The 27,044-nt window shown below is 39.3% G+C and overlaps 3 protein-coding genes across 3 annotated transcripts in view; 2 read left to right on the forward strand and 1 right to left on the reverse strand.

Annotated features, from left to right (window-relative positions):
• Window positions 1–7,993, forward strand: part of tg (thyroglobulin) — a 50,404-nt gene extending 42,411 nt beyond the window's left edge. The window contains 7 exon segments of the mRNA XM_036583645.1: window positions 946–1,110; window positions 1,324–1,491; window positions 2,155–2,342; window positions 4,704–4,811; window positions 6,345–6,485; window positions 6,574–6,767; window positions 7,851–7,993. Coding sequence (XP_036439538.1) covers window positions 946–1,110; window positions 1,324–1,491; window positions 2,155–2,342; window positions 4,704–4,811; window positions 6,345–6,485; window positions 6,574–6,767; window positions 7,851–7,993 — 1,107 coding nt within the window.
• Window positions 7,994–12,287: 4,294 nt separating this feature from the next.
• ccn4b (cellular communication network factor 4b) lies at window positions 12,288–18,215 on the forward strand. Its single transcript, XM_036583713.1, has 5 exons — window positions 12,288–12,476; window positions 13,034–13,310; window positions 14,866–15,120; window positions 17,048–17,241; window positions 17,608–18,215. The coding sequence occupies exons 1-5, from the start codon at window positions 12,426–12,428 to the stop codon at window positions 17,905–17,907; spliced, it is 1,077 nt and encodes a 358-aa protein (XP_036439606.1). The 5' UTR covers window positions 12,288–12,425; the 3' UTR covers window positions 17,908–18,215.
• A 788-nt stretch (window positions 18,216–19,003) lies between these two features.
• Window positions 19,004–25,207, reverse strand: ndrg1b (N-myc downstream regulated 1b). Its single transcript, XM_036583700.1, has 14 exons — window positions 25,078–25,207; window positions 23,812–23,917; window positions 23,478–23,598; window positions 22,858–22,920; window positions 22,708–22,768; window positions 22,253–22,339; window positions 21,835–21,891; window positions 21,421–21,524; window positions 21,261–21,323; window positions 21,106–21,157; window positions 20,951–20,998; window positions 20,750–20,785; window positions 20,594–20,645; window positions 19,004–19,810 (listed from the first exon to the last, which is right to left on the reverse strand). Exons 1-14 carry the CDS (start codon window positions 25,126–25,128, stop codon window positions 19,590–19,592), a joined length of 1,122 nt encoding a protein of 373 aa, XP_036439593.1. The 5' UTR covers window positions 25,129–25,207; the 3' UTR covers window positions 19,004–19,589.
• Between the last annotated feature and the right edge of the window lie 1,837 nt (window positions 25,208–27,044).

Here is a 27,044-nt window from a genome sequence, read left to right on the forward strand (position 1 = left end):
TCATTTAGTACACTACTGGAAACAAGAATGTGTATAAATAACTGGCAATAAATGTGTACACAAACAGAATAAACCACTGTTGTGGTTCATATTTAGTGGAAACTTTTTAAAAATCTGTAGTTATACCACTTTTCTGCTTAATCTTTCATTTTAACATATGATGAAATACGAGAGCTGTATGAAACAGCCAGTACTGCTCCTATTACTCTTGTGGGAAAAGCACCCTGGACACATAGCAGGCTAACAAGAAATGAGGCAGAGTTTCATAAGAATTTTTTGATCTGCATGAAAAAATACACCATGTCCAAAAGTATCCAGACACCCCTTCTAATTAAAGAATTCAGTTACTTTAAGGTGCATCTATTTGTGCATCTTGTGTTCAGCTGTACACACAGCTTATGGAGTAAACCCCCACAGAAAACCATTATTAATAGAATGGAACACTGTGGAGCAGCTGCACATGAGCCCAAGGTCACCATGACCAATGCCACTCATCAGCTAAAGGGGTATAAAACCCCCCAGTACTGGCCTGTGGAGCAGTGGAACTGCGTTCTCTGTGGTGATGGAGCTCCATTTAATACCTTTGGGAACTAATCATCCAGAATAAGTACCTGATCTCTGTATTGCTCTTGTAGCTGAATGCAATCAAATCCTCACAGCAATGTTCCAACATCTAAAGTAAAGCCTTCACAGAAGAGGAGAGGCTGTTACTGCAGTACACAAACTCCCTATTAATACTCTTAACTTCAGGAGAAATATAGAATGAGCAGATGTCTTCAAACATTTACACATATAGTGAAATTTAGTCCATAATTACCTAGAAGAACTCTATGATCTAGGATCTAATGAAAATGTAACCATTTAATAATGTAGTTTTTAGCACTTAAAGCAGTTTTAGTAGGGCACTGGCAGCCGCTTATTGAGTTGCTGCATGTTTTCTTTTAGGGTGGTTCAGCGTTCTCTCCAGCAGTGGTAATGAGTAAGCAGAAGGCCCAGGAGCAGGCTGTGTCTCTAGGCAGAGAGCTGGGCTGCTCATCCTCTGAACCTGCACAGCTACTGACGTGTCTGAGAGAGCAACCAGCTCAGGGCATCAACGGTGCACAGACCAAGGTGGCTCTACTGCATCAAAAACTCTGACTGCACAGTTTGTTTTAATGTGATATACGTCATCCATTTATTTAGCTAATTATTATTTTTTTAAATTCCAGAAGGGACCATTTAAGACCTTAGAAACCACCCATTTGATATAAATATAAAATATTACATAGTTTTACAGATTTCATGATTGTGTGTGTGTGTGTGTCTGTGTGTGTGTGAGAGCAGTTATTGGCAGTGAGTGGTCCTCTGCAGGCCTGGTCACCCGTGGTGGATGGTGTGGTGGTGAGAGAGCAGCCTTTCACCGCTCTGAACTCCGGCCGCTTTCACCAAGTCCCGCTGCTGCTGGGATCTTCAGCGGAGGACGGACTGATCAGCAGAGCTAAAAACATCAAGGTCAGACCAAAAAAGTAAATGGCAAAAGCCAGTACACCTCTAACCCTTATGAGAGCCTCTGGGTCTAATGCTACAAAAGTACTTTTCATCACACAGTACTGGGTAAGAGTTTTAGGCTGCTAAGCAGTTTGATTAAACCCATTTATCTGGGCAGTACGTTTATTATCGAAACACTATTAGAATAAATACAAGTAAACATAAATAAAGTTTAAAGTAACTAAAATGTATTGTTTTCAGAAGTAGTAATAGTTGCTGTGCCAATTAAAATGAAGCATTAGATGGTAACTACAAATGATATTGGGCTTACCTTAGGAAAGGTTTGGAGATGGTTAAACAAACACACTCACATACATAAAACCAACACTTATTGTATTTAAATATTTGTATATATTTTAATATGAGTGTTTTTCTAATACCGCACTTACTGCCAGATAAATAGCTTTTTAAATATTATTTCCTTTGGTGCCTAAACCTTTTGCACAATACTGTCTAATCAGTACAACATTTTTGCTTTTCACAATTTCTTGGTTCATTCATCTTGAAATGTTTACATCATGAATAATAAATAAAGGTAAAATATAGAATTATGAGGTTTACTTATGTACTGATTTTGTATGCTGAGAAAATGAACAAGTGTAAAGTTGGATACTATTATTTAAACAGAACTTTGAGCAGCTCCAGGGAAGAGCAGACAGTAAAACAGCTTTCTATGAGGCTCTGTCCAATTCCCTTGGAGGAGATGATGCCAATGTGTTTGTGAAGGAAGCAGCTACGTGGTTCTACTCTCTTCAGCACTCTCCAACTCCCTCTGGCTACAACGTCTTCTCCCGCGCTCTAGAGAATGCAACAAGGTGAGAGAGGGTCCACTTAATTGACTGATCCATGCTCCACCCACAAATGCCTTCTTTCGTAGCAACTGTTGCTATGTTGATTAAGTTTTACAGAATGATGAGAAAAATTCCGTTAGCCTGATGAGAAATTTTCAGAAAGCAGTTGGACCACTACAACATTTCTTTAGATTCACTATAACATTAAGGTTTAATAATAAGGTTTACAGCAGTGATTGGCTACCATTTATTAGAAGACAAAAAACTACACCACATCTATTGTAATGAATTTATACATTGAAAGTAATAACACTTTATAGTAAGACAAAAACGTTTTGCTAACATCCTGTCCAACTGAACAGTACCTTGCAAAGAACGTATTTGTGGGCAGAGATTTGAAAGATCACTTAGCCCAAAAGGTGGTCTCAGATTCAGCTGCTTGCTCACTTCCACTGTGACATTTGAAAAACTGAGTTGTTCTCTCTTTAGAATGGAACACAGTATGATTGCTTTGGAAAGTCAAACACAGAGAAATGTTTAAATGACAGAACTGCCCACTTGTTTTTGAAAGATCCTGCCGTGTTTTTCACAGGAGCAGGCACATGTCATAGTGCTTGTGCATTAAATGATCATTAATTGCCAAGAAATCAAATATTTCTCCCAAGGGAAACATTTTCCCTTACTTAATGCAAGTGGAACTACACTTTATTTGCCTATTTGAAGGCTACTGTGTGTGATTGTTGGCATGTTAAAAACCTGGCTGCTTAGAGATGTTTTTCTCTAGATGTTCCTGAGTTGTCCTGCCTGGGTCTTCAGTTCATAACTTATGCTTAGAAAGTATTTTAAGCTTGCAGTCAGTTACCACCATTTATTTAAATAAAACAACAAACAAATCCAGTCTGTCTTTCTGAGCAAGTACTTTCATTCTTAGTAGCATTCGAAGAAAAAACATGACCATTTTGCTTTACCAGAAACCTCTAGAGCATGTTTAGTGGTCAGGAATTCTTAAGAATGTAGACTTAATATAGTTTTCTGTTGTGGGCTTAAAGCAGTCGAATGTTTGTATGGTTGGCTATGCAGGCTTTAAATGGCGTGCAGTAAGGATGCCACCACAAACTCACGCTCAGAGGGGTGTGGCTTTTGTAATCAACAGGAAGGAAATGGTTGAGCTGAGTGCGACTGAAATAAACCCAGAGACAAAGAAAAATTCATATAGGAAAAAACCTATAAACAAAATGTACACAATTATACACAATACACAACATGCTAAAGACTCAAATAACCATAAAGATCAGGGTTGGGTGAGTGGATGAAGGTGGCGCTAGATAAAAAGAATAGGATCCAAATGCGGAACTGGGCAGGCTTTGAGATGTGTGTGCGCTCATGTGAGGTTTCCCACCCACATAATGACTAGTGTCAGATATAGCATGGACTAGAACTGACCCACACAAAAAGTAAGGGAGCTGATACACACACAATACTCTTGACAATCTGCAGCTCTCACAGCAACACAGCAAACACCAGAGTTCATGAGGCTGTGTGCTGTTTTCTCACAGATGTTACTTGCAGATATTGCAAACCTTAATTCGTAACAGTATGCAAAATGCAAATAAAGTGTCTGGAACACGGACCTCAACAAGCACTGTTAACATGTCTTGTAAATTATCTGTGTTCGTGAGATTAGCTCTAAAAAATGCCTTTGTCCTCTCTGACCTCTGTGAAATTTTGCCAAAACGTGTCCCGTTAAACATGATGTTGAGAGCTGCTTGAGGGAGAGCTCTTTGTTTACAGTTTCTAAGACATGTTGGTGTAATAGGACTAGACTGAAAACTGTGTTTAGTCTTAAAGACATGGAAAGTCTTGGCTCTGGTGGCTGCTAGCCCCATTTTAAGTCACTCTGTGGAAATATATGGCATTCTTGAGAGGAGCACATTACCACACATGAGGGAAACCGGTGTGAGTCCAAAGGAAACTATTAGTCAAGAATACCAGTGAGGAACAAAGGAATGTTGTTGAAACAGTTAGACCATTGAAGACTATTGCATAATTTTGCACAGACTTCTGCTCTAGAACAATGAGGAGGTGTCTTTTGCTGAAGAAAAGGAGTCCAAGGATATGGCACCTTCCAATCCAGAGATTTAAATCCATGAAATTGTGCTCAGAAATGTAGTCCCCTCTCTCTCTCTCTCTCTCTCTCTCTCTCTCTCTCTCTCTCTCTCTCTCTCGCTCTCTCTCTCTCTCTCTCTCTCTCTCTCTCTCTCTCTCTCTCTCGCTCTCTCTCTCTCTCTCTCTCTCTCTCTCTCTCTCTGTATCATTATGTAGTTAGTCCATTCATCATTGTAGGCATGTGCCAGTATACTCATGAGTTGTGTTTTTCCACTGCAGGGATTTCTTCATCACCTGCCCCTCTGTGGACATGGCCAGCTTCTGGGCCGCCCACACTCGGTTCAGTGTTTACGTGTACCACCTGCCTGACTACATGGCACACAGCAGGTACTGCATGGACACAGTCTCACAGGCAAATAAGGATTAATGATAATAGGCCAATGACTTTATACCTTATCCAGAGATTTCATACTAATTCAGTGGAAACAAGGTCATATTAGTGGTCAGTAAGTAAATTAAAATAAATGAATGGAACATAGAAGATTTCAAGCAGAACCCTCAGTGTGCTCCTACATGCCTCTGTGAATCTGTATCTGCAGTGGAGCAGGACTTGCCTGCTGCTGGATTTCCTACAACATAACTTTGTGTCTGTCTTCCTCCCTCACTCCCTCACTTTGTGGAATTTTGTCTCTCATTCTTCTCTTTCATCCTGAGGCCCCACTCCACTGATGCTTCAGCTGTATTTGTAAATGTCTTCATAAACAGTATTTTTGAAAAAGATGCAGTGTAAACAGTATTTCCAAATGCATTCATAAAAGGATATTACAATTGTCCAGCTAACACCTGTCCTAGCCAGCCACTCATTATAGGCTATAATGTCTGGCATGACCTATAGTGTACAACACTGTACAGTCAGTTAACTGCAACAGTGGTGAAAAGGTCACAACTTACTGTGACAGCGTATATGTTAATGTATGAACACTACACAATTGCGCTGCATAAAGCTACATTTTCTCAAGGAAACAAGTAGGGAAACATGGCCAGGTGTTTAGATTTGACTGATATTTCAAACCGATATTTGATGAAGTATTTATTGTTCTCGATGAGCAGAATGTTTAGGTGAGGCTGGGTTACTGTGCTAAAGTGTCTGCATTCCATTCATTTTACTGCTTTTATAACCTTATAAAAAACAAATGTTGTATTTTTCTATAATGCTAATCCATGTAGATGTATATTTTAAAAATGTTTACGGATCAGCATCAGCAGGTATAGACATGATCATGATCAGCATCAGCAGGTATAGACATGAAAAACATCAGATATCAACAAGTACAGCCAGGGTAGAGTACTGCAGCTTTCCTGATATAATGTAATACAGCGTGAATAATGTTCTGTAGGATTGCAAAACAGAAATGCAGAAGTTACACCATTTGTGGCAGATTTCTACAATCAGCGTTACATTATTAGGAAACTTTACATTTTATAGTCCTCGTTTTACCAGTTCATCAAACGTACTTTGATGAATTAAACGTTTTCTTTACAGTCTTATCTTGTCTTATCTTTCAAAGGCACAGTTAGGCTAAATTCCAAGGAGTACATCTTGTGTCTCCTTGGAATGTGTCTTGGAAAGGAAATTCCAAAGCTTTAACCTCATGAGTGATGGAGTTGGAAGAAAACAAAAAAGAATGCTTTGATGAATGCTTGAAGTTTAAAGAATGTTAACAGCATCGACAAACTGTTTCTTTTTCTTTCTTTTTTTTGTAACTCTAATAAACCACAGTCTTTATAACACAGAAAGAGCGAGCTGAGTCATGGTTGGTTTTGAACCTTCATGACAGTAGAAAGAATGATGACATACAGATCTCTTCTACTTCTCAAATTCCACTGGACTGATATTGTTTACTCTCTTCTCTACACCAGTGCTGAACTGTCAGCTCCTCTGGATATGCAGTATGTGTTTGGAGTGCCACATTTTCCAGAAACACGAGAACTCTTCACCTCCACTGAGAGAACACTCTCTGTGCAGATCATGAGCTACATGGCCAACTTCATCAAGACTGGGTACCCATCATATCACTCCTGCATGTGCTGAAATGTACCCTCTCTGTCTCTGTCATCCTTCTCATTCCTTCTGTATTTCTCTTGGCAGAACCCCTAATCTGCCTCTCTCAGTGTCCACAACGTCCTTGGGTGAGGTTTTGCCTCCCTGGCCTCAATTTCTGCCCCACCCAAGCGGGCAGAACTATAAGGAGCTGTCCCCTAGCCTCAGCAACCGCAAGAGCCTGCAGTCGGCACAGTGCTCCTTCTGGTCCCAATACGTGCCAGTCCTGAGCGCCTCCACTGGTCAGTAACGCTGCTCTGTGGGGATGAAGCAATAGCTTTAAGATCGTAGAAGCTGTGAAGACATTTCCTAAAATATCAGACTGATTGCTGTCATCCTGTCGTATTCAAGTACAGTGTAGTTTTGCGTATCCTTTTGCGTTTAAGTAAGAAGCTTACTACTTTTAAATTCCTGATCTCCATTTTTTTATTAAATTTAGCAAAAACCCTTAAAAATAAGGCTGCCATGAAGGATGTTCTTTCTTTGGTGTGATGAAGTACCACTTTTCGGTTTCCTAAAGAATCTTTCAGTGGCTCTTTAAAAAAACATTTTTTGTAAAGCAGATATGCATTTAAAGAACCTCTTCATTACGTAAAGGCTGTAGGAAGAACCCTTAAATTGGTATAGAACTTTCACACTATTTGAAGGTTCCTTAAGTCTTTCAAAGGTTCTTTACACTCACACATATTTCAAACATGGTTCTTTAGGGAACCAAAAGTGGTTCTTTTATGGCATCTTTCAAAGAACTCTTTGACGCACCTTTTATAAGGCTCATATCATGGAGAACCTAATTTCCCTCACTAACTAACACTTAGATTGTGTCCAAAATTGCATACCACCATACCAAACAGTATGTTGAAAGTAGTACATCACCATTAGAATTCCATTCATTCATTCAATTCCATTCATTAGTGTAGTATGTATTATATGGTTTAAGCAGTTTTGGACATATTTGCCTATTCTGTCTACATCAGTTTAGCTCCATCTATTCATACTGAAGTTATAAGGAAGGGTTCAGCCCTGACTGCTTTTTGAATAAGCACAAAACAGGACAGTCACTCAAAACACATATCATTCACATATATCAGACTCCAAGGGACAGTGAAAAAACAGCATATTTAGTTCTAAAGTATAAAGAGAGATTGGAAAATGATCATGCTTTTGTTACATGAAACCACACAAACATCATCAGTGGACTTCAGAGGAAACCATGCAAAAAGAGAGAAATGTAAAATAAGAACCAATTACATATTTTCACTGAATTATATATTCTGAATATATTTAAAGTATTTTAATCAAACTGCTTGTTTTCCTTTACACTGTAGGCAAACTCCTGCGTGAAAATGCAGTGGGAGACACTGGAGCATCTCAACTTCCAACATCAGAGACAAAGCCAGTGCTTTTGTCTGATTTCAGCTCTTCAGTGACTCAGAGCAAACCCAAATCTGAGAAAGATGCTTATAATTAAACCACTGAAAATGTGTAGAATTTCATTTGCCTGCTAATTTAGGACTGTTTAAATTTCAGCTGCCAAAATACATAATTTCTGGCTTTTTGAACTATTTTTGTAGTCATACACCTATGAACCTAAGAATTAAACAATAAAACTGCACTTTAGAAACAAACTGTTCTTTCTTTTCCTTTTGCTGGCCTTAATGTTATCATAGATATAACTAAAAATCATCTACAGATTCATATTAGTAGTTGAACATTGGTTGAACTAAAAACTAATGTAGTTGTTCCAAATGATTTCAACCTGATGGCTTAAAAAGAGCCTAAAGAGAAAGAAAAAGAAAGCTCTGATTAGGGCAGCTGGGCTGTTATAGTGATGAAAGTTTCCAGATGTTTCAGCACGAACTGACACTGTGGAAACAAATTTATTCCAAGATGCACATTATCACTCTATTCATAGACATCATGCTGTCTCTTGGCTGTTGTGGTCCAGATGTCTGGAATTCTGTCTTGTGTCTTTTGTCCCACATAAGCCAGAAAATGTCCAAACAATTTTTCAAATCATGGAATGTGTGGACATGACGTGTTACCTTGGGCTGTACATATTCCAATACAGGCTTAATGGATTCACTGCAAAAGCAGAAATACATTGTTCATCATGGTTTGCAAATACAAATGTATCTCAGACTTCTGATGTATTCACTACTGTAAAGAAATATGTGGTTTCTTAGTGACAGAAAGAAGCAGCAATGTCTCTGTCAGTGAAATGTCCCTGAATACATCTCTAGATGATTTTTAACAAATTTTATAATAATTGTTCATGTTCTTTTTTGTACACTGACTATCCTTCAGCTCAGACTATGTTATAGACTCTTTTATAGACACTTTTCCCCACTCACTCACACTTTCTATGGTCTTGAAATGCAGATTGAAAGAAGTTCTTTTCTGAAAGCCTTTATCAGTCCAAGATCAGATGTTGGCTCCAAGACACTAGCCTTGTCATGAATATATTTTGACAGATATGTTTTCTATTGCGTGGAACAAATGCATTCAGCTGTTCACTGACAGAGTTTTAGGACTGAAAAGCGTTATACATCAGACTATTTGTTAATACCCTTGGATGAAGGCGTAGTCCATGACAACACACAAATTCAGTCTGCTTTAAGGAAACCAGTTTTTAGAGTAGTGTAATAACCCCAGGGTATAATAATGTCTCTGATCTTATACAGCCCCCTGTAATCTTTGATTCTTGGCGCTCCTTTAGGTATGTTCTAGAAACCACTCGATTGGAGCCAGAAAGACAGCAAGTATTCTGAAATTATTATTATTATTAAGTAGTATGATTGATGCTCAGCAGCACTACACGGTCTTTCAAAGCTGAAAAGCTCCTGAGGCCAGTTTCCCAGACACTGATCACAGCATTACTTTCTTAATGGTTGTTTCCCACTGAATGTCCTAAATGGTCCAGGACTAAGCTGTGTTTAAACCTCTTGTCAGAGTTATGCAGACATTTTCTACTTAATCTCACTAATAGTTCATTCAACCATTCTTCTGAAATCAAGGGTGTTAATAGTGAGTTTATGCCAATTTGCTGCAGTAATGGACTCTCCACTTCTGGGAACACTTTACACTAGAAGTTAGAACATTGCTGTGAGAATCTAAATACATTCAGCCACAAGAGGTGAGGTAGTGATGTACTGATATTGGATGATTAGTTCTGGATCACAAACTTCACCTCATCCCAAATGTGTTGGATGGAGCTCCATCACTCCAGACAACACAGTTCCACTGCTTTACAGCCCAGTGCTTGGGGGCATCATAACCCTCTAGCCACATAACATTGGGCATGATGACCTTAGACTCGTGCTCCAGAGCGCCTAATTGTACTAACAGCGTTTTTCTGTGGAGATTATATAAGCTGTGTGTGCACAATTGAACATGTGTCAGCAATTGGTTCACCTTAAAGTAGCAGAATTTGCTAATTAGAAGTGATGTATAATAGCATTTGAATAGGATCTATGGGGGTTAGCTAATTTCAATATATTAAGAAAAGGAGGCACTTTGTTTTTCTCACCATACACTCCATATGGACCCTCTGCTTGTAAAGCAGTCACATGAACATGTACTTCCTGAAATGTCAACTCGTGTTCATGATAATGCTATATCCTGGACTTCTTCAGTTCCAATCCTGTTGTCCAGCTGTGCTACAGAGTTTTATGTTTTCCTCTTCTAACACATCTGATTTGTCTCAAGGAGGACTTTATCATTAGCTAATAGAACAATATGATTTATGCACTGCTGCAAGACTACAGGACAGGACGCAGGAAACACTGAACACTTGGGCACTAGCAAAAGTATCAAGAACATTAACACAGTTTTGGAGGCAAGCAGAGGGTTCTATTGTTCACTATGTTTATTGTGGTCCATATACTAAGAAACAGTATGTGTACCTCAGCGTTAATATGAGAATATTAGCCCATTACCACCCAAACACCTTAATATGTTTTGCATTATGTAGTATCATCGTGAAGAAAGATGGCTTTCAGTGTGCTGGGTTTTAGTAAAATCTGTGACCTTTACATTGGTTTGACAGGGCCAGATCTTAGCATAGACCGATTAGCCATGACATTAAAACCACCTCTTTGTTTCTACACTCATTGTTACAGACTGAAATCAGTCTGTTTCTCTGTGTTCTTTGGTAGTGTCCTTTTACCCTGTTCTTCGATGGTCAGGACCCCCCCAGAGCAGGTATTACTTGGGTGGTGTATGATTCTCAGCCCTGCAGTGACACTGATGTGATGGTCGTGTGTTAGCATGTGTTGTGCTGGTGAGTGTGGATAAGACACAGCACTCCTGCTGGAGTTTTTAAACACCTCATTGTCACAGCTGGACTAAGAATAGGCCATCAAACAAAATATTCAGCCAACAGCGTCCTGTGACCACTAATGAAGGACAAGAGGATGACTAACACAAGCTGTGCAGCCACAGTGAGCTATCATCTCTGACTTTACATCTACAAGGTGGACCAACAAGGTAGTTGTGTCTAATAGAGTGGACAATGAGTGGACACAGTCATCAAAAACACCAGCAGCACTGCTGTGTCTGATCCACTCGTACCAGTTACTTTTTACATTTATAGGAGAATACATTTATGAATACTTACCTGCTAAATTTAATATTATTTATATACCATCTGTAATAGAAACACCATCAATGCTTGTTATTAACTATTTTAAAATCAGCACAGCGTGTAAAGACATTCTCTAAAGAAGAACGCAAAAGACAGCTTCTTTACAAACACTGACTTTCCTGCTAAAGTAGACTGATAAATCACTGTGATGATCAGTTATTAATCTGAGTGATAGTAAACACTTTGATGATGACTGAACTGAACTCTCTTCAGTTTGGCCACGATCATGAATGATAAGCTCAGCTTTGGTATTGTACTGGACAATCTGTGGCAAGTTACATGCATGATATTAACTGAAAATCACACGGCTACCTACTTTATTTCCTGCTGAAAAATCCAGCACAGACCAGCATGTATTTCATGCTTGACTAAGCTGGTTTATGCTGGTCTGGTGTCGGTTTAGCTGGTTACCTCAGCGTGGCCATGCTGGTTAACCAGAATACCAGTGTCAAAACACAACACATGCTGGTTTTGCTGATGATCAGCCATGCTGGTCTATGTTGTTTTTTTCTAGCAGGGTAGTCAGATTAAAAAATCTTATCGGGATATGACAAACTGTTAGCTTAGGTCATGAAAGGGCAGTGGGCCTATGGGAGCAGCAGACTGAAGCAGGTCATAAGAGGGTAAATGTTGAGAATTTTGTAATCATTTTGTATGAATAATGTATATGTTTTCTAAATTTATCCTTAATATGTTACTTTTTATGCCTAGTAATGGAATACGTTACTGAACACATTTAGGACAGTGTATTCAGTAATCAGCCCTCACTACCTTTTTCAAAGTATTTTACCCAACCCTGTATTCAAATAACACCTGCGGGGGGGGTCCTGAGGGGGTCCTGACCACTGAAGAACGGGGTAAAAGGGCTAATAAAGTATGCACAGAAACAAGGTTCAGTGAAGCTGGCAGTGGGAGCAACTATACACCGCAGAAATAAAACCCATAACCTGTAAAGACACATTCAGCGCTCAGGAATAGCCGCATAGCTGGAAAACAAAAGCCAAAAGGTCAGATGGTCCGTCTCTCTCTCTCTCTCTCTCTCTCTCTCTCTCTCTCTCTCTCTCCCCTCAGGGGAATGATCTCCTCGCTGACGTCAGCACGCAGTCAGGCAGAGCAGAGCTGCTGCTGTAAATGTGGCAGTGAGACACTCACTCACTGATGTCTCACACAAGACTCGGGAGCAGCTTGGAGGGCGATGGATTTCCATTCTAGAGGAGAATAAGTTCTGTCTCAATGTGTCTCCCTGAGGATTTTAGTGATGAGGTGGCTCCTGTCGTGGATTCTTTTGGTAGCCAGTGGCCTCCATCAGGTGAGTGATCTTATCACTGGTTGTGTGTAGCTTAACTGCATGTTGAGATTTTACAGAGGCACAGCTGAGTTTGTAAGTTCAAGGAGGATTGAGGTGGGCAGAGAGGTGGGCGATGCTGAAGTTGGTCATTAGCACACAGAGTAGTTGGTTGAATGTACTTGTGCTGTCTGAGGTGGTCCATGAGCCACAGCAACACGTTATACAGTATTTAGCGTTAACTGTGATTCGGGATTGACGTGTTAAATGTTACAGTATATACCGGGTAAAGGATGAACAGCTGCTTACAAAAACGCTTACTTTAGATGGAGTGCATTGGCTAAGGTTAGTGTCGTCATTGGCATGTGTCTTACCATCATATTTAATCGATAGCCATCATCATGATGATCTGACTTGGGATCAGTTACATCTTCACTTGAGTTATGTCGTGTTCACTAACTGTACTTCTGCACTGCGAAAACTAACTCAATGCTGCCCTCCTGTGGATCACTGGTGTTGCAGCATGGTATTACAGAACAGTGTTTTTCACCTTTCTCTCTTTCTTTGTTCTTATCATAAAGGCCCTCTCCCAAAATTCCACTGCCACTCCTCTTGTGACCACAGAATTGGACCCCTACAACAGGACGCAGTACTGTAAATGGCCCTGCAAGTGCCCCAAGAGCCCCCCTGTGTGCCCGCCTGGGGTCAGCCTGCTGACGGACGGCTGTGACTGCTGTAAGGCCTGCGCCAAGCAGGTGGGCGAAACCTGCAATGAGAAAGACACCTGTGACTACCATAAGGGACTGTACTGTGACTACAGCGCTGACAAGCCTAGGTACGAAAAAGGAGTATGTGCATGTAAGTGACTCATACTAATCAACTGTTCTTACTTCATACTCTGTTTATCTACCAGCTAATCATACCTCAACACAACACCTGATACAACAAATATATGCTCCACAAGGTAGAACACAAAGATCGCCAAACTTTGCCTTGGGTGGCCAAAAAGACAAAACAAGATATAAATAAAGAAGTTATTAAAAGAGTATTTTATACAATTACACTATATTTGGTTATTTTGTTACTAAAATATAAAGGTACCATCTTAAAAGATGAAAGATGATATGTATATATATATATATATATATATATATGTATACACATACCCTAACACCCCACACCTCTCATTAGCCTGCACGCTCAGCCTTTTCCATTGTTCTTGTAAAGTTTATAATGACTTCCACATATGTCTCATATTAACACATTTTACACAAGCATCAAGTTGATAGGCCTCATTTGTAGACAGGTTAATAATATAGCTGCTTCACAGTGTGAAAAACATTTAAAAGTTTAGAGTTGCGAATAATACACACGCACACACATTTTCTAAGCCGCTTATCCTTCTGAGCTGGTCAGCAGTCATGGGCAGAATGCAGGAAACACCCTGGATAGGTTGCCAGTCCATCACAGGGCATTGCTAATAATAATAAAACTAAAATCTAAGAATCTAGTTATTGTAATAAGGTCTGGGACCACTTATCAGTTTATCGATAATTGCCTATAATGACCATGAAATTGATAAATTTGATAATTTTTTCTGTTATCCTGCAGTGCTGATTTTACATTTACACATGCGGCAGTGAGTTCCCTTGTGAGCTATATCATGACTCTATGTCACTGGCTTGCATAGCTTTTGTTGTTTAATATAATTATAGTTCATTGTTTAGTCTTTTCATACCGAGTCAGTTTTTATGGATGAAAAAAGCAAATCTGATTTTTAATACACTGCGGGCATTTCGTCAAGACTGATGCACTTTCATTATTAAACAAATACTGCACACGGGAGAAATGGATCCATCGAGTAGTAACAGCAACAAAGCAATCATTTTTCTTTAAGTCAATGTGACATAAAAACACAGACACTGGGTAACAGCCTGTTTTGCTGACAGAAATTTAGTAGCATAGGGTGTTCCACTGACTTACACAGGAGTTTAAATTCTACAGCCGTGCTGTATTTGAGTGTGTGGTAGAGTTTGAGGCGCTGCTTGTGCTCACAGATTCATACATTCAAAGGAATAAACAAACAAAGCATGAACTGTGTCATGAAAGATATCATGTGTTAATGTGTATGTTTTCAAATCTTAATGTAATGTGAAAAGGCTTTTGTCGCCCCCTGTGGCACAAAAGGAAACTGTCCTGGACATGCTCAATATATACCTGTAATACCAGCTTGATTTTAAAGGTGAAAACATAGTTAATCAATAATTTTGTCCCCATTTTTAGATATTTCTAAATTGCTTATTGTACCAACCCTACTTATAATGCACTTTAGATTTACCTTTACTTGTGCTTGTGGCAGTCAGAAAATCTTCATGCTGGTGACGTCATCAGTGTTGCTGTGTATGTGTTTCAGATATGATGGGGTCGGGATGTGAATATGATGGTGTAATCTATCGTAACGGGCAGAGTTTCCAGCCCAGCTGTAAGTACCGCTGCGTGTGTGTGGATGGAGCGATCGGGTGTGTTCCGCTGTGCACTGACTCTCTGCCGCCCCGGGTGTGGTGCCAGTCACCCAAGCTGGTGAAGATTCCAGGCCGGTGCTGTGAGCAGTGGATCTGTGACGAGCCTCGAAAACCACGCAAGACCAGCCCCAGACACGTTGTGGAGAGTAAGGACCACTTAAGTGACCTGCAGTGGGAAATTGAGTTAAATTTCCCACTTAGGCAGTAAACTATCGGCTCTGTATTTATTAAGTTTCTGTTGACTGTGGGAAAGTTCTCCTTTGGTGTTGTGTAGCTGCTTAACATATCGTTTGTTAATCATTATCACAATATTGATCTTCTGGTAACACTTTAATTGAACCCTGCTACATAACATTGACATAACCATACCATGAACATGTTATGGCAGATGTCATATGCTGTCATGAATTGTCAGATTATGTCCAATTATATAGCAGTGGAACATTACTGTTAATAGTCATGACAGATGTCAAAAAGTTTGATGTCGTGACGGCTAACTAAAGTACACATCAAAAAATAGCATTTAACACACACTGTATGGACACTTGATCATCACTACTATAGGAGCTTTTTCATTCCATTAATATGGAGTTGGCAGCTCGTTTGTGGCTATAACGGCCAACACTCTTCAAGCTTTCCGCAAGATTTTGGCGTGTGTCTGTTGGAATTTGTGAGGTGATGTTGGACGAGAAGGCCTGACTCGCAATCAATGTTCCAGTTAATCACAAAGGTTTTCAGTGGGCTTGAGGTCAGGGCTCTATGCAGGTCACTGGAGTTCCTCCACACCAAGCTTGTCAAGCCATGTCTTTATGAACTTTTTGCACAGGGACACAGTCATGCCAAACTGTTGTCATAAAGGTGGAAGCATATAACTGTCTAAAATGTTTTGTATGCTGTAGCATTAACAATACTCATCACTGGAGCTAAGGGGCCCAGCCCAAACCCTGAACAGCCCCAGACCATTATGCCTCCTCCACTGAACTTTACTGTTGGCACTGTGATGTGTCCATCAGACTTCCAGATAGTGAAGCATGATTCATCACTCTACAGAACACGTTTTCACTACTCCAGCGTCCAATGGCAGTGTGCTTTATGCTACTGCAGCCAACGCTTGTCATTGCAAATAGTGATCTTAGGCTTGTGTGCAGCTGCTCAGCCATGAAATCCCATTTCATGGAGCTCCCAGCTCAGTTATTGGGCTGATGTTTCCAGAAGCAGTTTGAAGCTCTGTAGTGAGTGATGCAACAGAGGATAGGCGCTACATGCTTCAGCACAAGTTGTTGTTACGCCTAGATGCTTCCATTTTACAATAATAGCACTTACAGTTGACAGGGCCAGATCTCGCAGGGCAGACATTTCACAAATGGGCTTGAGGCAGGGGTGGCATTCTATGACAGTGCCACTTTTAAAGTCACCAAGCTCTTCAGTACAACCCATTCTACTGCCAGTGTTTGTCCATGGCAATTCCAAGGCTATGTGCTTGATTTTATACACCAATTAGCAATGAATGTGGCTGAAACTTGAACTCAGTAATTAGGAGGGTGTCCACATACTTTTGGCCACATAGTGTAAGTTGTCAAGACATCAAACATTATGGCATGTCATGACGGTTACTGTTATATTACTGAACAGAATCTGTTGCGACAACTCATGACAGCAAATTACATCTGCCATGATATGTTATGTAGCAGGTTATGACGGTTATGTCCGTATTATGTTGAAGGGTTCAAGCAGTGAAGTATTACCAACCTTTGCAATACAGATATAACAGAGGGTTATGAAATGTAATCTGCCAACAAATGCAGAAAGACATTTTTATTGTGCTGTGATCATCCTGAAGATATTACAGATGAGCGTTCTTAGGTTGTTTTGATGAATCAAGGTCAACAAATGTCAATTCGTCAAAACAATGCAGGCTTTAATTCTGCCACCTCGAGAGCTCACTGCTGAATTTTTAATATATCCTAAGGACTGTCACTGTCACAATATAAGGCACTGTGTTCACAATATGGTATTTTATGTGGCTGGTTTATAGACAGATAATGCAACTAGAGTGTTTTATGTCTTACTCAGTGTCCCTAAGCACCAACGACATCTGGCACAAAAACTGCATTACCCAGACCACCCCCTGGAGCCCCTGCTCAAAGACCTGTGGACGGGGCGTATCCTTGCGAATTTCCAATGACAACGCACAGTGTGAGATGGAGAAAGAAACCCGACTATGCAACCTCCGACCCTGCGAGGTGGACATTACCAAACATTTTCGGGTAATGATGCAATTCATTTATTTATTTCATTGCTGTGTTAAAACCTTGTATGGGTAGATAGATAGATGTACCTGATCGATCCCCAGTGGGAAATTACGGTGTTACTGTAGCAGAAAAACACAGGAGGTTATATACACATAAAAAAATTACACATACTACATATATTTAAACATAGACACAGTACAAAGACAGCAATATGCAAATTACATCAAACTTATTTGTTTATCTGTATCTCAGAATTGTGTATCTTACAGTGACAGCATATTGATTTGTTCACACTTTTTGTTCCTTATCAAACATAATATAATCAAGGACTTTTGTCCTCATAAACAAAACTTTCTCTCTGTCATAATATCTGTTACCCAGCCAGGAAAGAAGTGCCTAAACATCTACCGTGAGCGAGAGTTTCAGAACTTCACCATCTCTGGCTGCATCAGCAAGAAGCCTTACTGGCCCAAATACTGCGGAGTGTGTTCTGATGAGCGCTGCTGCATCCCCTACAAGTCTAAGACCATCGAAGTGGAGTTTGAGTGCCCCAATGGATCCGTCTTTACGTGGAAGTACATGTGGATCAATGCCTGCTTCTGCAACCTCTCCTGCAGGAACCCCAATGATATATTTTCTGAGCTACAGCCCTTCTATGAGCATGGTGAGATCATGAATTGAGAAGACCATTGATGACACTACCACAGATTCACTTACAGTATGGTGTGCTTCACTCGCATCAGTCCCAGCATGATTGATGGTCATAAGTGGATTCATCATGTCCAATGTTCATGTTTTCACTTTTGTGCCTCAGATAATATATTTGCACAGTTAATGTGGACCCCAATTTCCACTTTTGGATTCGGAATGCTGGAGTAGATCCCTGTGTGGTATTAGATTTTGGATTGAATTTGGAACAACTTGGAAGGAATTTATGGTGGTCAGTCGTTTGGAATATATTTGCTGAGGAGAGTTTGCCTTGGACATCATCTTTTGTCTGTCCAAATTTCATATTGAGTTCCTGAGTGCAATGAGTGGACGAACAGCTTATGTAATATTTGCTTGATCAAGAGATATTGAAATGTTGATTTCATTGTAGAATAAAATGTTAAAACTGTTAGAATATGGAAATACTGTTTGACAAATGTATGTGCTATTTTTCTATTAATGACATGAGAATATAGTGTTTTAGGAAATCCAGTGCAAACATTGTTTCAGCAATAGGTGAATATAGTTAATCCATAGATATATGTCATGTTTGTTGCTAAATTCATATGTAATTTTTGTACAATGCTTTACTATTATAATGGGAGATAAGAGCACTTTCTGAAACCTGTAATAATTAGCCTGTGTACAAATACTGTGTTCATGTTACAGCTTGTTGAAAAGAAGAAAGTACAAATAGGGCATTCTTAATGATGCATGGGAAAAAATCATATGCTAAAATTTAACTCAGACAAAAAAAAGCTTTTGATATATTTTTATACAGTTATATATGTTTGCCCGTGTATATCACTGTGATAAATATGCAGTGGATCTCGTAACTTATTTACTGCATTCAGAAATAAGGAGGCTTGTGAGACAAGTGTGTTTTAGTATCTCTGCTGATTAAAGAAGCAGCCTAGCAATGCACATTCTGAGCATGTTTTGAAATTTCATTATAAAGGGATATACATCATCATGCAATTTAAGGAAAACCTTGTTCTTTTTGTTTAGTTTTTTATATATATTTTACATAGCATGACAGAAGTGCACTTACACACACAGACTAGTGTAGTTGTGATGCTATTCAGAGCTTTAATTTCTCAATTGGGAAAAGTTCTGGATGCATCTATTTATGGGCAGCATTTGTAAATTTGTTTGATGTCCATGCTGGAGGTCTGCAGTATACATTAGAAAGTCAATGGTAGCATAAAGACTAAATCTAACATTTCATTCTTCACTGCTGTGACATAGAAAAATCCCCCCATAGCTTCACACCAGCCATTACAAGTAACCCCCAATGCACCTCTTCAGATACATATCAACACACATTTATACAACCAATACATCAAAGTGCTTTCAGTTTTCAGGAGCAGATTATACATATGATAGTACATGAGTATTTTCATAATATATGTGATCATTCATAAAAAGTATAATACCCTAATAATATAAAAGGAAAGCTTATAATACTGAGACTGACATTTTAAACTAGCTATGTTATTTCAGTGGGCTTTTTCATGCACATCAACACCAGCTCATCGAAACGCTCCCTGATGAAGATACACAATCTCTCTACCTCTCCAACTGCAATTATCACTTAATTTGAGGCATTATATATTTGATTTAGAGTGGAATTGAGTGTGAGGGTTGTCAGGCTTTTAACAGGACACCTCAGTGGAATGGTTGGTTGCTGGCAGGGCTGGCTCAACAGTGCTGTTGGAGGCACTCTCCATGGAGACGTCAGTATGAGAGCGTCCACGCTGCTCCTCGCCGGTGTGTGTGCGGTTGCGCATGCGGTTCCGGCTGGCGTCCAGAGATGAAACGCTGTTGCCAGAGGCAGTGCGAGAGCGAGACAGACGAGTCATGCCTGCAGAAGACACTGAGACAAAGAGGAAAGCAGAGAGACAAGGTGAGGTAATACTTTCGTCTTACCTCTTAAACGGTGGGCTTATTATTCAGTTATTAATCTTAGGACTTATTATTTTATAATTATTTGGTTTCTACTATTAAGATCTTACGTAGTTATAAGAGTGAGGAAGGTGTGGCCCACATATAGTTGCTTAGGGTTTTAGTGGTTAAGGCTTATTAACCAGTGACTAAAATTATGGGTGTAACAATACACATATTTTCATATTCAATACAATTTCCAATTCTGAGGTCTATCTCAGTGCCTGGCAGCAGCCCTCTAACAAAATAAGTCTCAAATATCACAACCCCTCGAATTTATAAGCAGTGTCAGAAAAAAGCCCAGTCATTTTAGTGTGCATGCATAGCATAAGTACTACCCCGCTTCAGCTATGATAGGAAGCACTCAGATGCCCAGTTTTCATCACTGATTGTGGTTTCCATGAAAAACAGTTTTTCTATACTGTATTGAAATTTTTACACCCTTAACTATGAACTATGAAAGTAATTTATAAGGTATGTAGTTACAACAGTGAGGAACTGAAGAGTTTTAAGACATGAGGTCTCTCAAGCTATGTATGTGATGTAAATTCACAGTGCTGTTGAATAAGTGGGGAAATATAGACCAAGTTTTCTCAACACACTGGTGAGATTAAAACACAATGATGTCTATGTCTTCTCTCAAATGTGGTTCACATTTTATAGAGGCTGATTTTGTAATTTCATTAGTTTATTTGTGTTTATGGTGTTTACTTACTGTAGCCAAGTCCCTGGATGAAGTATTTGAAGGCCTCGGCCAGCTTGGCCGGCTATAACATAATAAAAAGTAACAGTAAGTGAAGTAAATACACACAGGCTCAGTTTAAAGGTCAGTTAAAATGAGAAAGTATTCTTTTAGTGGGTAAATACACACCTGGTCAACTTGGGGAAGGCCTCCACAGTCAGCCATCTACATGAGGAACACATACATAAAATGTTACACATAACAGGTTCATCAACATGTGCTAATGGGTTCAAGTCGCCCAATGGCACACAACGGTTCATGTTCTCTTTCACATTTATAAATAAAAAAAGAAAAGGAATAAAATGAGTTTGGGATTTGACGGCCACGAACCTTGAGAAAGGTGGTCTTCGTTGGATTCATTTTTGAGTTGCAGTCAACCTGAGAGAAAAGTCAGCAGCATTCACACAAACACTCACATGCACATGTGGAAGTTTGTGTATGATGTGAATGATGTTTGATGATGATTATAAAAACCCAGGACATACCACAGCATCAACCGCTGGAGAGTTATCTCCCACCACCAGAAGAGCCGGACACCTAGAGCAAAATACAATCTTTCAGTAAATAAAAGGAGTGTAAAAATGACATGGATTGAAGATGAAACAGAAACACTGGCATTAGTGCCTCATTCGTAACTTACTTCAGGGTCTTTACATTAACAGTTCCGCTTGGAGAGGGTCTTTCAATGTCCAGATGCCTTCGGCTGAAAAATAGACTCTTATATTTAACAGATCCAGGAGTGGAGAACTCTTGAGAATATGCTAATGAAAGCCAATAAATGAACCAGACTTCAGAGATACCTGTTATAGGACTTGACAAACTGCTGAAGGTTGGTCTGGTTAATGCTGGTTGTGATGTGATGACGGAAGGTTGCAATGAGGTCATGGTTGTTGTGAATCTCCTCCTGGAATAAGACCAGAATGCGGTCGGTCAAAAAATAATCAACCAATCAATCATTAAGTGAATATATTTAAAACAGTTTGGGTCTCTATATACACAGCATGCATGTCCACAGAAATTATTCCAAAAAAGAAACTGCTAACGTTTTAATGCACAGTTATACATATTTTAGATTCCTCAGTTAAAATTAAAGTACAATCTATATAAACTACATAGTCAGATAGTAACTAACAGTTAATGAAAAGGTGTCTAACTTCTACATCTTCAAGGACTAATGAACACTTATATGTTTGTTTTTGTAAGTTATTTCTTACTTTTCCAAACAGGTGGGAGATGACCATATCAGGGACAGCATGTGCCCAGCCAGAGAGCTGTGGAAAGAGTCAGTTAGTCTTTAGTGAGTAAAGTAATTTTTCAAATACATGAGTTTATTAAAAGAGGTTTAAGCCACACTCCTTTTCTAATCCCCTAAGAATGAAAATCTAGGATTAAATCAATGTGTCACCACAAGCCTGCAACTACCTGCGTACAGTGGATAAGCAGAGTAACAGTCTGAAAACTGTTCCAACAACATCTGATTCTAATTTAATTACAGTTCCTCAGAACTTGTCTTTGGATCAAGAAAATAAATTATAGTCTTCTTCTTCTTGTAATTTACAACATGCATATTTAGGTCTTAATTTAAAGGTACTAGTTTTAGCTGCTGGTTATAGAGTGCATAAGGTGTGGCACCTTGTGTGCTGCCCAGTCCATCCAGCCCTCTGCCTGAGCATTGACGTTGATCAGAACGAGACCTTCAACTAGATCAGGGTGGTTCAACTGCAAGAAATATATACAAGAGTGAACCCCCAGGAGACAATCGATCAATCAATATATATATATATAGATATGTGTGTGTGTGTGTGTATATGTATATATATATATATATATATATATAGCCTACATTCAAGGAAAAAGTGATTCTAAAGTATCAGCATTTTGGAGAGTGGCTGCTTGTGCTTAGGAGAACATTCCAGTGGATTAATGGCCAGCTTGCCAATTATAATGAGTAGGATTACGCTGCCAGTATCAAGTATCAACATACTGCTACATTCTGCAACAAGAATTTATCTGAGCCATAATCCTAGTTTAATCACAGCGGTGCGTCAAAATGCATCACAAAGAAGACAGACAGAGTTCCAACTCACAGCAAAGCGTGCAAGGATGTAGGCTCCAGCCCCGATGGCCAATCCAATAACACTCGTAATACTTGCAGAGAGAAAAGATACTTTTTTAAGAAAAAAAAACAACTTTCGCATTTCTGACATTCAGTCTCAGAGTTCAATTGGGTCACTTACTTAAAATGCTTGAGCACAATAGGGAGGGTCTCTGAGAGCTGGTCCATTGAGGGGTAAGTGTATCTACAAAAGGAGAATTGCAGTAGTTAATTTATAATCCTGAGAGTGGAACACCATGACAACTAGGTTATAGATCTTATAGATCTGGCAAAAGCCAACTCTGAGCTACAGCTAGAAATGTACCATGTGAAAACCAGGGATGGCAAAGCTGTTGAAAGTCAAGCTATAGTTCACTATACACATTGACAGTCTAGGCCTCCAGATGTTGTTTTAGCTCTGAAAACCTATAGTCTGCCCCTATATTCCTCAGACTGGCTGCATTAGTGTAGCAGATGCTGCATCTGTCCTAGAACAGATGGCAGATCAGACACTGGTGCCTTGCTGTGCTCTGCCTCACTCAGACCCTGGCACTGACACCATGACCTACATTCTATCTGCCATCCAGGGAGTCATAGAGATTAGAGAGATATGTTGTGGTTTGAGGGCACGAAGATGTCTACAGAGTGACTTCTGGTGAACAAGTTTGTGGAAAGGGTAAGAGATATTAGGTCTGGTTTTAGATTAGGTATAATCTTAGAATATCTTCCATTCCCTAAAGTGCCTTCCTGCCTTACACTTACCCAGTGGGGAGGGTGCTGGCACCTTCTTGTTGCCCAGGCGCATTGACGTGGCACACAACAAAGTGTCGCGTGATTTCCTGCATGTCCTCATGGCTGAAGAAGCTGTCAAAGCAGGTCTTATCTGCAGACACCCATACACAGTCATTACAAAGCAACACATAAAGCTTATACTTAGTTTTAGAATTTAAACAGACACAGAATTTCCACACACAGAAATGATTAGGCTGTGCTGTCACACTGTGAGCAGCTAGCTAAAAGCAGTAAACCTCAGATACCCTTGGCACGAAAACTCAATGAGTAACACATGAAAGAATAAGAGGGAACAGATTCTTACGGTTCAGTCCGATATCATGGAAAGTAAGGATGACAGGTCGATTCTCCTTGGGGATGCCTGACATGCTGCAGTGTACTGTGCCAAAGGGGGTCTCCACATTGTCGTCCTATGAAGAGCAAAGCTGAGGTTAGAGGTCTAGGTCGTTTTTTGGCTTTTAGGCCGCATAAAAATATACAGCTGTGCTGAGGCTAGCTTTAAATTCTCTCAACAAGGAAGGCTGATTATACAGCAGTGGTTCCACGTATCCAGGTGGTAGGCTCTTAAAAATAAAGCTTCCTAAATGGTTCTTGGATGTGCAGTTCTAGGAAAAACCTTTAATTGGTATCAAAGCCTTTATAGTATGTAGAAGTTCTTTACACTCATGATTCTCATTTAAAAAAGTGTTTTTTAAAGAACTGTTCACTGAAAGATTCTTTAGTGAATTAAAAGTGGTCCTTCTACGGCAGGTACAGCACCAACTGAATCAGTCCGCTTTACTCAGGGATGCCTGCTATTTTTAATTGCCGGTTGTAGCCTCTGGCTAGGCAGCTGCAAAGGTATAAGCAGGAAATTCTGCTAATAGACAAGCGACAGGAGCCATTACAACCAGGTAAAATCATCCGTCCTTCTAGAAGTCAAGAAGTTGGGCACAGAAACTGAGATCTCCTTTCTTCTAACAGTATGGATATCAAGTTGAGGAAGCTTTTATACAATAACGAAAATTACATATAATCACATTACATATGTCATAGCGGTCAGGTAAATGTGTCACTGTGGTTAATACAGTGCCGCAAAAAGTGCATCTGGAACTGTTTGCTCTCGCTCCACTAACTGAATGCAGTATCACAATGAGAAAGTTCCTCCCTCTTTCATTCAAACACATTTCCTGAAAGATCTCACATGTCTCTCACCAGAGTGGCACAATCCTGAACTGCTCTGTTACATACTGATACGATCTACAACCACAGTAACCCAATTTAACAATAACTAACAACCTTTTACAAAACCAGAACATTGCTATAAACTCGATGAAGCATTAATATGACAAAGTAATTCAATCCAACCTAATCCTTTTAAAACCAGAACAAAATAACAAAGTAACCCAATCCAGCCTTAACCAACAACCAATTACAAAGCTAAATCATTGCTATAAATTCAATGAGAAATCAATCAAAACTGAATAAGAAGTCTCAACTAGTTCTTCTCAAACCAGCCCTCACTGAAACCACTTCACCAACCAAATACTATCAAATAAACAGTGATAAGTAAAGAACAGTCAGCACTCACAGTGACTTCACCCTCAAAGACAGAGTCATACTCAGAGTCCTCCAGAACCATGCTTGCTCGTATTGTAGTGGGCTGGTGAAGGTATGTATGTGTTTGCTAGAGGAGACGCTGTACTATCCCTCTGCAGGCTCTAACTCCTGATGGCCAAACGTGCACTGAGCCAGATTTTATATCCCTCTGTTTACAGTGTGGCATAAGCCTCCTGCTCCCAGCATACCTTGCTTGTTGGCTAGAGGAAGGTAGCCTAATTCCTATGGAGAGATCTTCAAACTGGGTCAGTCTGTCAGACCTGAGCAACGTGCATTGGGGCATCTCCAATTGTTTGTTTTGGGGTCACTTGTGCGTGACACTTTGACTTTGAAATAGTAAGAATATGTCACTTAAATATTAATTCAACTAAAATGTGAATAGAGGTGTAGTTTAATTTTAACCAAAGATTTTAAATGTAACATGAAATGAAGAATCTCTAAGAATGCATATCTAAAATGGGGATTCCAAAATGTGTTGACAGGCAAATAGTTACAAGAGTATGGGGAAATATTTCCAAAATGTACCATGTAAAAATAAATGTATGTAAATATGTTTATCACATACATCTGAAAATGTATGAAAGTAGCCAAAGTACTTGTCCAATGCAGTTTACTATTTGAAATACCTTTTGAAAGGAATTTGTATTCCAGTATCTTAATTTTAATTACTAGCCTATAAACCTTTAACATGGCAAAGTCAAGTGTTGTAGGTATACACTGATACACTGTGAAAATGCAGTTATGATTTGATATCTTGTTCATTTGAAATACATTTTGCATGTGTGCTGCATATGTACAATGCAAAACATAAAATCGGTACCATTCATTCAGTTCATGTATGGTTAGTTATGTCTGTAACCTTTGTTAAAACTACATACATTTGAAAAAATATATAATAACAAATATAAATAAGGACATTTTAAAAATATATTTAACAAAAACGTTTTTGGCCATTTTCACACATTGCAAAAATATATTTGGTAAATACATTTGAAATGTATGTTTTTTCCATATGAGAGACAAGAAAGACAAAGAAGACTTGGTACACTAAGATTGTTTTAAACTGAACACATCTCATTTATGACCTCATTATTCTAGCAGTGACCAGCAGTAAGGCTTGTTAACTGTGACAGCACAAGGTTTACATGCTGCATGTGGTAAAGCAGCTCAAAGCAGATGGTGTTCCTCTAGGTCAAACGTCATCACCGTTCAGACTCCCAGACTGCTTTTCACCTTCAAAACACAGTGCTGGAAAGTGTAGGCCTGTAATCTGTAGGGAGGATGTGCCCAAGACAGCAAGCTTTTTAGCCACTTCAGTCTGCTGACAGATCTTATTTACATTTATTCACTTTTTTCATTTACTGCTTATACTTTATTTCGTTAGCACCACTGTAACTGTGCCAGACTGACCTACCCACATTTCCTGGAAGTGCAAACTCAAGGAGCCTGCTTTTACCTAGTCTAACTACTTTATATCCAACACAGCACATGTGACTGTTGAGATTAAATATTCTCTTGCAGTGGTGGACAGCAAATATGTTTTATTGGGTAAAAATCATTACTGAAAAGGGCAGTATCAACTCCATAAGGCCTTTCGAAAACTATTTAGACAACAAACCAAATAATGAGGCAAAACTTTAGATATATCTGAGTCTGGTAACAGCTAATATTGAGTTTTATTTCATCAAAGACTCATCCCAGTGGCCCCAGTAATCATTCTATTTATTATGTTCAAAACCTGGAGATGCAGGCTTGTCTTATAGGTGCTGCAAACATCAGCTCTCTCAACCTCTGACAAATCTATATACATAGTTATTTTGTTAATGCAAAGGAGTATATACATTACATTTGCATAACCTACCCTTTTTGTCATTATCTTACAAGCTGGTGGTGGAGATGCTGGTGTTAAACAGTTCCCTATTGAGATTATTATTCACT

This window comes from Colossoma macropomum, unplaced genomic scaffold, assembly GCF_904425465.1.
Source record: "Colossoma macropomum unplaced genomic scaffold, Colossoma_macropomum, whole genome shotgun sequence".
In the NCBI taxonomy this organism is placed as follows: domain Eukaryota; kingdom Metazoa; phylum Chordata; class Actinopteri; order Characiformes; family Serrasalmidae; genus Colossoma; species Colossoma macropomum.